The sequence below is a fragment of the Amblyomma mixtum genome, chromosome 2, assembly GCF_055824585.1.
Source record: "Amblyomma mixtum isolate Tamu chromosome 2, ASM5582458v1, whole genome shotgun sequence".
NCBI lineage: Eukaryota > Metazoa > Arthropoda > Arachnida > Ixodida > Ixodidae > Amblyomma > Amblyomma mixtum.
In genome coordinates this window covers 13,345,134-13,361,107 of record NC_143013.1, presented here as the reverse complement: position 1 = coordinate 13,361,107, position 15,974 = coordinate 13,345,134, and the positions used below count along the sequence as shown (strand labels likewise).

General features: G+C 49.4%; 1 protein-coding gene across 6 annotated transcripts in view; it reads right to left on the bottom strand.

Moving 5' to 3' along the window:
- The window catches only part of LOC149358468 (uncharacterized), a 54,018-nt gene that overhangs the window by 22,989 nt on the left and 15,055 nt on the right, over nucleotides 1–15,974 (bottom strand). For all 6 annotated transcript variants that reach the window (XM_089570535.1, XM_089570536.1, XM_089570537.1 and 3 more), the window contains 3 exons: nucleotides 13,807–15,843; nucleotides 9,832–10,820; nucleotides 4,968–8,955 (listed from right to left, as the gene is read on the bottom strand). In XM_089570535.1, coding sequence (XP_089426661.1) covers nucleotides 4,968–8,955; nucleotides 9,832–10,820; nucleotides 13,807–15,843 — 7,014 coding nt within the window. The remainder of the gene's footprint in view (nucleotides 1–4,967; nucleotides 8,956–9,831; nucleotides 10,821–13,806; nucleotides 15,844–15,974) is intronic.

Here is a 15,974-nt window from a genome sequence, read left to right as displayed (position 1 = left end):
GGAGATCAGATAGCGGCGTATTCTCTGAGGCGTTGACGCTGTGATTAGGCTGGGAAGGTGACTTTATCTTGGCAAGTCTCCGTTTCGTAATGCATGCTCTTTCGATATGCCCTCGCTTGTGGCAAAAATTACACGTGGCTGACTGGAATCGACATCCCTGGGGGTTGTGTTGGTCGTCACACCGCCAGCAGCGTTGTGCCTTTTTGACCGATTTTACAACAACAGAAGGCTTGCGCGCCTGGTTGCTTGTCTGGTGTACCGGCTCGGTGTTCCGGCGAATCCCTCTCTGCTGGTGACCGGCGCTCTCCGCTCGAACGGCGATGTCGTAAGCTTTGCTGAATGTGAGGTCCTTCTCAGCGAACAGGCGCTGCTGCAGTGACTCGTCACTCAGTCCGCACACAAATCTGTCGCGTAACATCACGTCCAAGGGAAGCATGGTGGTGTTAGCAGAAGAAGCTGCGTCTCCCTCCTGCCCGGTAGCTGTTGTCGACAGCGTTCCAAAATTGCAGTCGGCAGCGAGCTTCTTGAGCGCGGCTACGTAGGCGCTCACAGTTTCTCCTCCCAGTTGATCTCGTCGTTGGAAGCGAGCCCGGCTGTAGACCTCGGATGGCCTTGGGTCGTAGTGCTTTTGCAGCGCTTTTATGATGTCGTCGTAAGACACTGCCGCTGGTGTGCTTGGCTGAATAAGGGCGCAGACAGTATCGTAGGTCTGCTCCCCGTACAGCGTCAGCAGGTTGGCCCTCTTCAAGGCTGGGTCTGTGATGTTGTTAGCTTCAAAGTAGAACTGAAGGCGTCCAACCCACGATGACCACGATGAGCCGTTGAACTCTGGTATCTGATTGGGAAACCCTCGCGTAGCCATGGCTTGTCAATAGCGCTGCGTAGCGCGGGTCGAATCCACTTTCTCGTCGCCACTGTCGTGTCCGGTCGCTGTGTTGGATGCAGCGAAAGACGCACACGGTACTTTAAGACTTCGTTTATTTAAAGCCGATGAGGGTGCGACCAGCGTCGACCGAGGCAGGAGCCGAACTGGCCGCCCGAAGAAAGGAGGGAGCGGAGAAGCGTCCACGGGAGGGAGTGGCTTCCCAAAACAGGAGGAGGATGCGGGGGCGCACCATGGGGGGGCATCTGGCGACAGCGTGCGACGAGGGGCAAGTGGTCGTTAGGAGGAGGATGCGAGTGGTCGTTAGGAGGAGGATGCGAGTGGTCGTTAGGAGGAGGATGCGAGTGGTCGTTAGGAGGAGGATGCGAGTGGTCGTTAGGAGGAGGATGCGAGTGGTCGTTAGGAGGAGGATGCGAGTGGTCGTTAGGAGGAGGATGCGAGTGGTCGTTAGGAGGAGGATGCGAGTGGTCGTTAGGAGGAGGATGCGAGTGGTCGTTAGGAGGAGGATGCGAGTGGTCGTTAGGAGGAGGATGCGAGTGGTCGTTAGGAGGAGGATGCGAGTGGTCGTTAGGAGGAGGATGCGAGTGGTCGTTAGGAGGAGGATGCGAGTGGTCGTTAGGAGGAGGATGCGAGTGGTCGTTAGGAGGAGGATGCGAGTGGTCGTTAGGAGGAGGATGCGAGTGGTCGTTAGGAGGAGGATGCGAGTGGTCGTTAGGAGGAGGATGCGAGTGGTCGTTAGGAGGAGGATGCGAGTGGTCGTTAGGAGGAGGATGCGAGTGGTCGTTAGGAGGAGGATGCGAGTGGTCGTTAGGAGGAGGATGCGAGTGGTCGTTAGGAGGAGGATGCGAGTGGTCGTTAGGAGGAGGATGCGAGTGGTCGTTAGGAGGAGGATGCGAGTGGTCGTTAGGAGGAGGATGCGAGTGGTCGTTAGGAGGAGGATGCGAGTGGTCGTTAGGAGGAGGATGCGAGTGGTCGTTAGGAGGAGGATGCGAGTGGTCGTTAGGAGGAGGATGCGAGTGGTCGTTAGGAGGAGGATGCGAGTGGTCGTTAGGAGGAGGATGCGAGTGGTCGTTAGGAGGAGGATGCGAGTGGTCGTTAGGAGGAGGATGCGAGTGGTCGTTAGGAGGAGGATGCGAGTGGTCGTTAGGAGGAGGATGCGAGTGGTCGTTAGGAGGAGGATGCGAGTGGTCGTTAGGAGGAGGATGCGAGTGGTCGTTAGGAGGAGGATGCGAGTGGTCGTTAGGAGGAGGATGCGAGTGGTCGTTAGGAGGAGGATGCGAGTGGTCGTTAGGAGGAGGATGCGAGTGGTCGTTAGGAGGAGGATGCGAGTGGTCGTTAGGAGGAGGATGCGAGTGGTCGTTACACACACAAAAGCAATAAGGGGACACAACAGGTAGAGATTAACGAAAAAAGTTGATCTGAAATTGAGGACAATGCAGAAAGCTATGGAAAGGAAAATGATAGAGCAGAGTACATCAGTAGACAAACTCGAGTTAATGATACCCTTGTAGAAATTAGCTTGCGCAGGGCATGTAATGCACAGGCAAGATAACCAACGTTAAAGGTAATGGACTGGATTCCAAAAGAAGGCAAGCGTAACAGGGGGCGGCAGATAGTTAGGTGGACGCACGCGATAAAGAAGTTTGCGGGAATATGGTGGCCGCAACTGGCGAAGGACAGGGTTAATTGGAGAGACATGGGAGAGGCCTTTGCCCTGCAGTGGGCGTGGTCAGAATGATGATGATGATGGTTGCTCAGTGAAATTAATTAATTCATTCATTTATTTATCTATACAATACTGCGAGCCTCAAGGCGAGGCTGTAAGTAGGAGTGGGAAGTATGAAGTACAGACGCAAGCAACACATGCGAAAAACGAACCAAGGCACAACAAGACTGCCTTCACAAACAGACACAAGCAACCGAGGAAATGCACGTGCGGATTGACAAAACAGTGCAACAAAATAGTGTACTTGCATGTGGCTGAGTTCAAAGCGCTTACAAGTACAACTGAAGTACAACTGAAGAAATCTACTACAAGCAATTACAGCAGCACAATCAGTCCAAAAATAAGGTGAATAAAGGAAAGGTGACGGTTGCCGCATCCATGGGTAATGGGGCATTCACATGAGAAAGGATTCCACCCCTCTGGAGTGTGTGCACATGCCACGAAAAAAAAAATTGTGTGCCGTTGGGTGCCTGGACAGGTCTAGTGTTGGAGGTTCCAACTAGTACAGGGGGTGGTTGGCACCACTCCCTGCCTCCACGAGGAGTCAGCTGAGGGCCACCCCCGCCAAAGACGAACTAAACTAATAGCACAGATAAGCTAATGGGGGCCAGGTTGGTGCAGCCGTGCCTTTCCACCATGGGAACGGAGTAGGGGCCTCTGTCCCCCCCCCAAGTGGATCCCAACTAAGGCTCTTAGTTTCCAGCGCTTCCGCAAAAACAAAAAAACAACACTGATTTAAGCTTTTTTCACAGAATTGTGTGTTAGCAACCACATTCTCATTTTTTGATACTAGCCTTGTTGTGGACATCAGTAAGAATGAGGAGATGAGTGTGTAAATAATGGCATATTCTGGTAGTTGGCACCCTATAACGTCAATAACGAGGGAACTTCTCGCGGTTTAGGCAGGAATTTATATTCTGGCATTAAAAGACACGTAAAAATGCATGGTGGCGACCCGAAACGTTCTTTTTGTTGCAGCAGGTGGTAGACTTTTTTTGTAGAAGCATAAGTGAATATACTACGTGCCGTTAGTATGCCCCAATGTCACAGAAACGTACGTTTTGTTCTAGTAAACTGCAGAAGGAGCACCGGTCGCTTCTTCTGTAAATCACATGAATATTTACAGTTTAACTTTGCTTAATCATATTTTAAAAAGCGTTTTTGAAAAAAGAAGGTCTCACCGGCGACGCCGCTACGCATGCATTGGAGCATCCATCTCTATGTCTTCTATAAGGGCGCGTTCACACTTTTCCAAAAATCCAATGAGCGAAGCGGATTTGCTCGCCGCAAAAACTAGGACTTGTTCTCATCTCATCTGTTGACGCCCAGGCAAGGGGGAACCGCCACGACGCTCCTGTTTCTCGCTTTTGCACGTCGCCGCTCGTGGCGTACACAGATACAGTGAGAAAAGAGCATAAATTTGCGCTGTCTACGTACGCTAAAGACAGCCGCATTCCCACTTCAGCGTACGCTAGCAGAGACGCAAAAATAAACTCAGCCTATAGTGACTCCATCTGGTTGTCAGGACGGGAACCATTACTGTAAACAAACACTCTCCTCTTAAACCTAGAAGCGACAGAATCCTCACTCTAAGTAAAAAAATTAAGCAAATTTATCACTTATACGTTTTATTATAGGCGAGGTGAGACGAAGCGAAAGACCGGTGCCCCATTTATGGCCAGTGAATACACTGAAAAAGGCAGCAACAACGAGAATTCAGTCCGAAACGAGGGGTCCAGCTTCGAAGGGCGCTGCCATGTTTGTCACCACGTGGCGGAAGTCGCTACTCTCGTCATCATTTTGGCTGTCACAAATGCGTTTATCCGGAGTTGACACATACGGGTCAAAGTTTTGTTCGTTCATCCTTAACAACATTCTCTTTTAAACTTCGCTCTGATTCTGCAAGCTTGACATACTGCCTGTCAAACAAGATATCGTATGCACCACGAAGCCGCTTCGTCTTGGATTGCATCGATTGCCGCACCCTCTGACGGTTGCCAGATGAGTCTACCATCTCATATAGGATGTGTTCCCACATCAGAAAATTCTATTTTAAAATGTTCTACTGCACTTCTTGGCACCACACCTGGTTAAACGGTAATTTGGGCAAAGAGCTATCAATTGCTGCAAAGAAAATATGGCCGATAAAATTCAGTAGACTGACACTTTAACATAAAGCGAGGGTGGAGACTGAGACCTCAGGAGAATATAAAAAGAAATATTATTACGATTATAATGCAATCTCAAACTGTTCAAGCCAACCAAAGTCCTAGCGTGAGTATCCGAGTTAGAGGAGCAGGTTAGCTGGAAAAATGGATAATACGCGCAAACAGAGAGAAACTTCAAAGTGAAGCTTACCAATGCCTGTAGCTCGTTTCTGCTTTTCTCAGAAGCTTGCAGCTTGGAATCTGACTGCTTATTAGCTTCCAGGAGTTCTTCATTTCTCCTTGCACTTTCTTGAAGCTTTTCCTCAATGACCTTGATTTCATTCTTTAATGAAGACTCTGTGAGAGAAGCTTTGTTGACCTCAGCAGCAAGAGCACCGTTAAGCTCTTCAAGCTGGCACTGGGCAGTGGTGAGGTCAGAGCGGACACGCTGAATTTCAGAATCCCTTTGCTGCAACAGCCTCTTGAGACTCTGCATTTCGTCTTCAGCATGCTGTTGCCTTTTTTGTGCTGCTACCGCTTGAGCTGTCAGTTCTTCAACCTTTTGTTCGAGGGACGTCTTTATGCCTGCAAGTTTCCTGGCCTCCTCTTGGGTGCTCGTAAGAAGGCTTTCCATCTGCTTCTGCTTATTAGCGTACTCTGCTGAAGTTGCCTGAGATTCGCGAAGCTGGTGGCTAACCATTTCAAAATCACTCTGCAGGCATTCTATTTCTGATGCTTTCTTTTCCAACAAGGTTTTCACATTCAGCACTTCACTTTCTGCCTGGGCGCAGCCTTCTCTTGCACTGTGCAGTTCCTGTGTCAGTGTGGATGCCTCACCCTCTAGGGCCAACTTTGCGGCTGACAGCTTGCCAGCTTCGTCCTGCACCAAGCTCAACTGATTCTCAAGCTCTTGCTGTACCAAGACTGAACGTGCCAATTCGGTCTTTGCCTGTTCGAGCTCATGTCTGACTGCGTCAAAATCACTTTGCATGCACTCCAAGTTTGACGACTTCTCGTCCAGAAGCAGCTTCAATGACTGTGCTTCATGTCCGGCCCGGGTGCAGTTTTCCTGGGCAGTGTCCAACATTTGCAGCAACTCGGATACCTTGCTTTCCAAGACTGATTTTGAGGCCAACAGGTTCTCGATTTCGTCCTGAGCAGCCTTCAGCTCTTGCTGCTGCTTTTGCTGTTCTGTGGCCAAACGCACTAACTCAGCCCTAGACTCTTCAAGTTGACCACTTGTTCTGCTAAGGTCGCTTTGAAGCTGTTCCACTTCTGATGTCTTTTCCTCTAGCAAAAACCTTGCACTTTCAGCTTCACTTTCAGCTTGAGAGCGCCCTTCATTTGCAGCATCTACCTTCTGCAGCAACGCAGAAACCTCACCTTCAAGAATCGACTTGGATGTTGACAGCGTGCTAATCTCACCATGTGCTTGCGCCAGCTGCTGCTCATGCTCTTGCTGTTCCGTAACCAAGTGTGCCAACTCTGCTTTCAACTGCTCGAGATGCTGGCAGGCATCATCAAATTCACCCCGAAGACGCTCACTAAGCTCGCTCTTTTGGTTCAGAAGAGATTTCAGCGATTCGTTCTCCTCCTCCGTAGACTGCAGCTTTTTTGTCATAGTTTCTTTTTCTTCTCCCATCCGGTGAATGGTACTCTCAAGGGAAACCTGTACAGCAGCTTGTTTGCCTATTTCATCTTCAGCAAGTTGAAGAAGCTGCTTGCGTTTGGCAAGTTCCACAGCAAGTCCGGCGACGTCGGTTGTGAGAGCAGCTGCCTTCTCCTCTTCGGCTGCAAGCTGGTCTCTCAACGCCTGAAGAGCACCGCTCGACTCCTCCGCCGAAGCTTGGAGACACTCAAGTTCACGTGTCAGCTGTTTCAGCTCCTGTGTCTGCTGCTCGTTGCGGTCCTTCAGTGTGTCAACATGGCCTTTCAGCTCAGCCTCCGATGCTTCAACACACTGCAGTTTCGTTTGTACCCCAGACAAGGCTTCCAGTTCTTTTTGGGAGGCCTCGTACTGCAATTTCAAGGCAGCCAAATCGCCTTCCAGTGTAGAGACAAGTTGCCGGGCTCCTTCAAGTTCGTTTTCCTTGCTCCTCAAAAGGACAATCTCTTCTTCCAGAGCAGCCAGCTGTTGCTCCCTCTCAGTCAACTGCAGCTGTACCTGCCTTGCTGAAGACTGGACTGACAGCAGCGATTCTATGTGCGCTTCTCTGGCATTTTTCTCTTCTTCCAGGGAGACAACGCGGACTCTCAGCTCTTCCATTTCGTCAAGCTTTGTCACAAGTCGCTCCACGTCCGCTTGCAAGAGTCTCTTTTCCTCGAGAAGAGAATCGGTGTTCATCAGTTCTTCTTCTTGCTCTTCAGCCTGCAGCATCAGCGTGCGTTTGTCATCTTCGAGCCTCTCCCGCTCAGCTTGAATCTGGGAGAACCTCTCACGAAGTTCGGTGACTTCTGATAACGCAGCATTTTTCTCTTCCGCCAGCTGTTGAAGCTGGCCACTGAATTCTTGCTGTCGTCGACTCAAAGCATCTCTTAAAGTTGCCAAGTCCACTTCCACGTCACCAACTGTAGAGAGTTCAGTGAATGACACATCCATAGTTAGGCACATTTTGCGTATCTCAGCAACCTGAGCTTCTTGCACTGCTCTGGAACTTTTCAGTTCTTCCTTCAGAGCTTCAGAACATTTTTCAAGAGCACTGTTAGATGCAAGCAGATGTTCAACATTTGTCTTCAACATAGCAAGCTGCCTGCTTTCGTCCTCCAGTTTGTCTTCGGTTTCTTTTTTGCTCTGCATTGCTTCAGACAGCTCTCTCATCAGCTCATCGACCTGTGCCGACAGCTGTCTACTCTCGCTTTCTGATACTGCCTTGGCATCCATAAAATCAGTGAGAAGTTGGCTCTTCTTAGCCAGTGCTCTTTCAGCGGCATCCTTCACTTCCGCAAACTCCTGCTGAACTCTCTGCAGTTCTTCTTCTGCTCTGGCACACTGATCTTGAAAAGCTGCTGTACTGTCCTCATACTTTTGCTTCTCAGCAACTGTAGACTGAAGTGCATCTTCAACTTCCTCGAGCGCACTGTTTAGCTGTTTAATTGTCAGCTCATATGCTTCGACTTTCTGTGACAAGCTTTGTACTTCAGCTTCTGTGGTGGCTCCATTTGCCAGCTGCTGCTGCAGGGTTGACAGCTGCTGCTGCAACTGACAGGTATTTTGCTCTTGCTCCTCCAAAGCTTTCCGCAGCGTCTGTGCAGTGCATTGTTCATCCAGAAGGTTCTGCTGGAGGACTCTGACGTCCTTTTCATGCTCATCTCTTTGCTGAAGAGCAGACTGCACAAGCTGTCGAAGAAAAGCAAGCTCCCTCTGCATGAAAGGCTTGTCCTGCTCAACCTCAACTCCTGCGGTATGCCCACCTTCACACAAAATCTGCATAATCTGCGTGGAGGCTTCCTTCACTTGCTTGAAAAATTCTCTGAAGAGCGAAGCCCACATCTCAATTTGGTCCAGGAGCTTTCCACACACTTCACCTTGCTTGTCACCTTCAGCACCCGCTTCGTCCCGCACTTCCTCCTTGCAGCTGAGCGCGGCAAGTGCCCCCAAGAAGACATTCAGCTTCACCTCAAACGCTGCAAACGCTGCCCTCAAAGCTTCAGTCTGCTTTGTCTTGGTTTCTGGCTGGGATCCGGGCTCCTGCTGGCTGCTCTGCGCATTGGAAGTGCTTGGTTCATCGTCAAAGGAAGTGAAAGATTCTTCCCCCTCCTCCTCCTCCTCTTCTTCCACTTGTGGAAGTGCAGGTGAGAAGAAGACAGTTGCGGCAGCCTCAACAGTGCCATCACACTGCACGCGCAACTCGGACATCACGTTGACAGCGCATGGACATTCCTGCTCACCGCGATTGGGCAATCTTCCTTTGAGAATGCCAACAGACTGCTGCAGTGCGGCATACTCTTCCTCAACACGTCGGGCGTACTGTGACAGGAGTGGAGTGCTGAGCAAGGCGAGAGGAGGCGCTGAAGTCTGGTCCAGCAGGCCATGCAGTGATTGACGCAGTGCAGCCAGCAAGCTGCATACATGGGCCATCTTATCAACCAACTCATCTTCACTGCCATTGCTCTCACTAGACGACAGGGTCAGCTCGCATGTAGACATGTTTGTTGTGTCAGTGTAGCCGACAGTCGCCGCAGTCTGGCAACGGGACAAACTGCAAAGGAAAGGTATACAATCATCAAAAAGTATCCCCTTTTTCCACTCTGTTCAAATTCCAGCAGTATCCGAGAGAATACAATAACACTGATAACCTGGACTTGATGTGATGTGGTTATGAGGAAAGGAAAGGTATGGAAACTGCCTCACTCAAGTTAAACACCTGAACCATGCTGTGAGGAGAGCAATGTTGGAGAGAGTCACCACACCATGGTGGAGGGCTCCAGATCTATTCTGACCACATGCAGTTCTTTAACTTCTCTACTAAAAAGAAAAAAGGTGGTTTCGAGGTGGTGCGCTCAAAATATTTACTGGGCATTGAAAACAACAGTCATCTTATGGAACCAAAATTTAGAGCAATGAAAATTCTGAATCATGCATTTCGTACTTTGTTAAATCAGAAAAGGTTACAGTTAGTTGCAAAATTCTCCTGAACTTTTCTAATCAAGAGGAAGAAAAAAGTCGCCCCCTGTGACCACTGTGCCATCCTCTGAAAATGTTCTTGAAGGTTACACAGCACATTCACACTTCACAGGCAACACAAGAAATAACAGTTTCATGTTCAACTGTGTGCTTTCCAAAGCAAAACTTGCAATTTCAGCACTTCTTTGTGACATGAGGCTTGTGTTTTCAATAAGTCAACTGAGGCTGGCTGTCTTCGATGTAAATGTGTGGAAGTTGCTGAAATGTCTTCGCACCCTGTCACTCACACTTTCATCAAAGAAGCCAACGATTGGTGCATCAGAATCTGAGGCCAAGCATAGTTTTCAAACTGCCACTGCCATGAAAGAAAAACACCTAAAAAACAAGTAAAACAAGTAAATGTAGAAATTGAAATGAAAAGCCTTGAAAGTTAGTAACATAAGCAACTCACTCATCAGGAAGAGAGCCAGCTGTGTCATCCAATATGATGCTGTCTTTTGGTGTGATGAATGAAGAGTCGTCCAGTAAGGAAAGATCCTGTTCTTGCTGTGAGCTCCCCACTCTTTCAGCAAGGAATGAGGACTCCGCCCACTGCGCTGCAGCTTCAGCCATGCCCTTCACCCTGGCAATCCGCTCAGTCACTTCCTGCCTCTGGGCCAACACCTTCTGCAGCGCCGAATCAATGGATGCCACTTCGTCTTCAGGCCGTGGGTCCAGGGCAGCAAGCCGATGACATTCCTCTTGAAGGCATGCATGGCGGGTCTGCAGCGCGCCGCTCAAGTCATCGAGAAGGCCAATGGCCACGCGGTGCATTTCAAGCAGTGCAGACGCAACATGTGGCAACGGGTCCGCAAGACCTCGCCCACGGGACGGAACTGCTTGCCGCATCGCCGAACTGTAGTCCCCGAGGTACTGCAGCAGCCTGACTGGACCCTCAGCTTCCCTTTCCAGGGCCTCCACGAGCGCCAGGCCGAGCTCCTGCTCCCTGACCGCCGTCTCGCTACGAACCCGCATCAGTGCCATGTACAGGTTGTCCCTCTCCCCGTTGCGCTCGACAAGCTGCTGCCTCAGTTCTTCCGCATCTTCTCGCAAACCTTCGAGGGCTGCCAGCCTCTCTTTCAATGCTGTGATGGTCTCTGCCTCAGCACTCTTCATCTGAGACGCCTCCTGGGTTAAGGCTGCAATGGCAGCTTCCCTGCTTTCTAGCAGCCTTTCGAGTTGCAGCTGCCTCTCCTGGCCTTCTCTCAGCATGTCACGTGCAGAACGAAGCGCTTCAGAGAGTGAAGCAGTCTCTTCTTTCTGTGCATCCAGTGCTGCCGTTGTGTCAGTGGTAAGCCGTTCGAGCTCGTGAATGCGAGCCTCTTTTTCTGTCCCGGCCACAAGTGCCTGCTCCAAGTAACTCTGTGCCGATGCTAGCTGCAGCAGGCCTTCGTCTCGTTCCTAGACAAAAGAGGAATACAAACCAGGTAATGTCACTGTGCTGATTCACTAAGAGTTTAAGAGCTGCGATGAGTGCTCGAGAGGCTCATCACCCTCATACACAATGCAAAAACCATAAATGCTCAATGTTCGTGGAAAGCAAGTCGTATACTTAGCACAAGAGGTCGTGCATAACCGAGGTCAGCTTGTTGAGACATGCAAAAGTTAAGAAAACATAATCCCCAAAGCAATTTCAATTATTAATGCCAAATACAGTTCAGTGAATAATTTGAACTCAAGGGGAGCGAAAACTGGCCTGAATTACGAGGAGTTCAAATCTGTGGGGGTGTTTTACTATACACTTGATGCTGACAGAAGGTTGACAAAGCACGCACAGCTGGACTCGTCTCCTAGGCTGTTCCTTCTTAACTGACCCTTTCAAGCACCATGTTTGTTTTCAATTTATTAGTTTTCCAGTGCAAAATACCAGCAGTTGATTTTTTACAGGGACATGTAAGATTTTGTACAAAGTGTGTCAAATAGCAAAACACCAATTGATGTTATTACTAGTGGCAAAATCTGTGTATGTAAAAATGAACAGCGGGCTGCACTCCTCCCTGTTTCACGAAATATTGTTTACCACATTCACTATATGACGATATCAAGAGTGCCAAATTCAACTACTCATAGGTGCCACACACTCTCCGAAAAAGCTGCGAGTTGGCTTTGTACCCAATGTATATGAAGTCTCTTAAAGGGTTAAGGATGTTACCCATCATTAAGACACTTCAGCCAAACTGGCAGTGCGAGTAGGCGAATGGTTCTGCTCATAATAAATTTTAGTGATTAATCAAACACACCTGATTATAAGAAGTCAAAGGGCATAGATTGTTCACTTGTTACTTTTCTATGTAAACACGTTTTTCATCTGTAGAAACGGCAGTTAACACTAAGGGTGCTTCTGAGATCCAATCTTAATTTGTATCTTTAGCATGGCCACTAAGTCGAAGACTTGCCTCTTAAGATACATGGGGTGACATTTTGATAGCTGCTGCAAACCACCGTGAGCACGGCCTGTAAGGCAGCTTAACTTATTCAAAGTTTCACAATGCCCGTCTTCAGCTTCATGCCCATGCTGAAGCTATAAGGGCACTGTGAAACATAAAATACGAGCAAAACCATTTGCCTACTCATACTGCCAGTTCGCCTGAAGTCTGCTAATATGGGGCGATGTCCTTGAAGGCCGATTCACATGATGGAACGTCAGTCCACGGCCCAAGCATCACGTGTTCACATGTCACTACCATGCGAGACGTGATGTCGGCCCGCAGGCAGGTCAAGAGAAAAATGTCAAGTGGCTATTTCCCAGCGAGATTTTGCAGCGGGCCGTGAAGCTGTGCTCGCTAGCTAGGTCTGGCAACCAGCCCACTCTTCCCAACGTTTCGGCTGCCGTAAGTGTCTCTCACTATGACAGATTTCCGTGACACCGCTGCTAATCCAATTACACCTTAGTTATTCCCCATTCATCTGCCACCCCAAGGGGACCGATGAGTGAAAGAGGGAGAGAATCGGTTAATGGGGACATCCAATAGACACCATTGGTTGGAGGGGCTCTTATGAGGGGGGAACATTTGCCGATTCATTCTTGAGTGGTATGCGGCTATAGTTCATTCGAAGAATGCGAAGGGGGGAAGTTGGAAAGACGGAGTTGGTATGGCTCAGGTAGCCCCCAGCGCACATCCAAAAGCTTGTCTTCTTCTCTTTCCTGCTTCCCGCATCGCTAATCACTTTAAAGTAGTCAAGCAACTTTGGTATGCCCAGTGCGTCACCTGCTTTTTCTGTCCCGCCGTGTCTGCTTGCATGCATCGGATCGCAGACCTAGTTTGTAGTGACGTGTGAGCATGTGATGCACTGGCCGCGGACAGACCACAACCGACGGTTCATCTTGTGAATCAGCCTTCAGAAGGAACAGCCTAGCAAACGATAAGCCCAACTGTGTGCACTTCGTGAGCATGCCTTCAGTGATACTACCACTAAAATGCAATTTGCAGCAATTTTTCGAGCACTAAAATTTTTGAATCTGGAGCACTTTGGAGCACTAAAACAGATTTAGACGCACTCTGGAGCATGTAGCTTCTAGCTTACAAATATCTTAAGTTGACAAACAATGCTAAGTAAACAATGTTATGTAAAGATGGGTTATGGCGGCTTAACGTCCCAAAGCGACTCAGGCTATGAGGGACGCCTTAGTGAAGAACTCCGGAAATTTCAACCACCTGGGGTTCTTTAATGTGCACTGACATCACACAGTACAAAGGCCTCTAGAATTTCGGGATCGAACCCACGTCTTTCGGGTCAGCAGCACAGCGCCGTAACCACCGAGCCACCACGGCGGCAGTATGTAAAAACGGCTACACCTATGTTTGTCATTACTGGCCCAAGCATCTGAAAAGTCTTTGATTCTGTGTTTTATGCATATATTTGAAGAGCACATACTTTTCACATACTTGCAAGCATAACAATACAGATCTGCTGAAGTCTGTCTCTCCACTTTTATTTACAAAGCTTAAAATGTTTTACTAAATCTCCACATTAATACCTCTCCGGTTTTCCATTATGTCAGCCAGTTGCGCCAAGTTTTCTCCCAATCAGAATGGGGAGTTGCAATCATTTTTCTCAAATAAGGCTTTGATCACTGCGTCTATCAGAAGCATCAGCTGCTTTCGAGCATCCATGTTGCGATCTAGATGTTTCATGGCACTAAATTGGAAAGAATCAGGACTATACTTATTTTGGTTTAGTTCATGTTAGTTCTGATGGGCAATAGAAGTTAGATGAATCAGTGCTTCACAAGTGCCCAAAAAGGGGGTGAGTAGTGTTTCAGATGCCCTCCGCAGGGAACAAATACCAGGAACACGTATTCCCAGTTAACAGGTTAACAAGTATTAATATACCGCCAGACGCAGCCAATCACAGAAATAAGCACCGCAACAAAAGGCACACCTACCGCATTTCGCTCCACCAAATCATGTTCCAGGGCCTCCCTCTCGGCACACTCTTCATCCCGCTGGCAGGACAGGACTTGCAGCCTACTGAGCAGCTCCTGCTCCCTCGACGCTGCCTCCTCACATTTCTGTTTGAGGGCCTCGCACTCTTGCTCAAACTGCGAGCACTGGTTCATAGCAGCAGCAACCTGCTGGCGCAAAGTCTCCAACTCCTTCTGCTTTTCGCAGTGGTCCTCTATTACTCTCTTCAGCTCCTCAATCTCTGCATTTTTCAGGCAGAGCTCTCTTTGAACACGAGCCACCTCATGCTGGAGAAGCCTCTCCACTTCCTCTTGCAAGGCTTGGACTTGAACATTCCTGGCCAAGAGTTGGCTATCGAGTGTGGCGCATGCCTCCTGCAGTTCTTCTACCCTCCTCTTGCTCGCAGCCACCTCGTCTTCCAGGGCCACCTGTGCAAATACCAACAATTTCTTTTCTTCGAGCAGCACCTCATTCGACGCATTCTGCTCGGCAAGCTTTGCGCTCATGGCCTCAACCTCACCAGCAACCTTCCGGTGAAGCTCAGCCTGCTCATTCAGCTCCTTCCTGAGGTTGCTAATGTCGCTCATGGCCAGAGACAACTTCTCTTCAAGAGCTTGCTTCTCCCTGCGCATTTCCTCAGCGAGACGAGATTCGTTCTCTTCGGCACTCACAAGTCTGCCCTGAAGGTCCTCCATCGCTGCTTCTTTTTCCTGAACAAGGCTGCGCAAGGTGAAGACTTCTGTGTCCTTCGATTCTACCAGCTCAAAGCACCTCTCATGCTCTCGCTGCAGTGCTGCATACCGTTCCTCCATGCTTACAAGCTCCAACTCTAAGGCACTCTTGGATGATTCAATCTCAAGAATGCTCAGACTCTGCTGCTCTAGCAATTTGGAGAGTTCTTTTTCTGCGGATATGTCTTGCTTCAAGGCCGTGATTTCAGCTTCTTTCTCTTGGGCAAGCTGTCGCTGCTCGGCCTCAGCCTGTTGGAGGTTCTGCACTTTCTGGACAGCATCATCAAGCTCCTTCTTCACCCCATCGAGAAGGACTTCTCGTTCCTTGAGGGCTAATTCGTGCCCCTTCAGCACCTCATCACTCTTAAGGAGCCGGTCTCTAACTGACCCGAGCTCGATCTCAACTTTCTCGGCGTCTCTCTGCAGCGTTTCCGCCTTGCTCTCAAAATCTTGCAGGGTCATTTCTTTCTCCGACAGGCTCTTCAGAAGGTTCATCTTCTCATTTTCCCTTTCAGACAGCAAGCCTTCCAGTTCTCGAACCCGTGCCTCACTCTTGGCAAGCTGCGCTCTGCATTCCTGAAGTGCACACTCCAGGCCAGGCACCTTTTCGCATTCGACTACCCGACCTGCCAGTTCGACCTGAAGTTCTTGTTTCTGTCGCTCACTGTTTTCCAAAGAGGCCTTCACCTTTTCCACATGCTGTGCTGCTTCTTCATAATCTTTTTGCAGTTTCTCCGCCCTGGAGACAAGGTCTTTGCCATCAGCGATTTCCTTTTCAAGAAGAGCAACACGTGCTTTTTCATCCGACAGCTCTGACGACAAAGCTGAAACCTCGCTCGAAAGCTGCTTCACGGTCTCTTCGAGGGCCTGCTTGGATTTTGCGAGCCCGGACACCTCTGCTTCTTTTTCGCGCAACGCTTTGGCGAGGGCATTACTCTCCTCGGCTGCCTTCTGCAGGTCTTGAATGTTACGCTCCAGAGCCAGCACTTTCTCAACTGCTTCCCTTTCGCGTCGATCGCAGTCCTCCAATTTGGATTCGAGCTTCTGAATCTTAGCATTGCAATCTGTCACGCACTTTTGTGATCGGTCGAGTTCTGCCCTCAACCGTTCTGTAGCCCCGCTACTCTGGCCAACTGCCTGCTGCAGCTCGTCTATCTTTTCCCTTGCCTTCTGCAGCTGAGACTCGAGGTCTTGGCAGCGAGCCGATTCACGCTTCAGCTCGGCGCAACTCTGGGCGCGTTCCTTCTCCAGGCACTGCTTCTGGTTCTCCACGGCAAGCAGTTGATTCTACAGCGAGAAAAAGACAAATCGAAGGCATAAAGAGAAGCACGCAAGACACACAGATGTCAGGATATGACACTGCAAAACAGCTGCATGCTATTCGTTTCAGTTGATGTCAATGAAATCCACAATGGCTC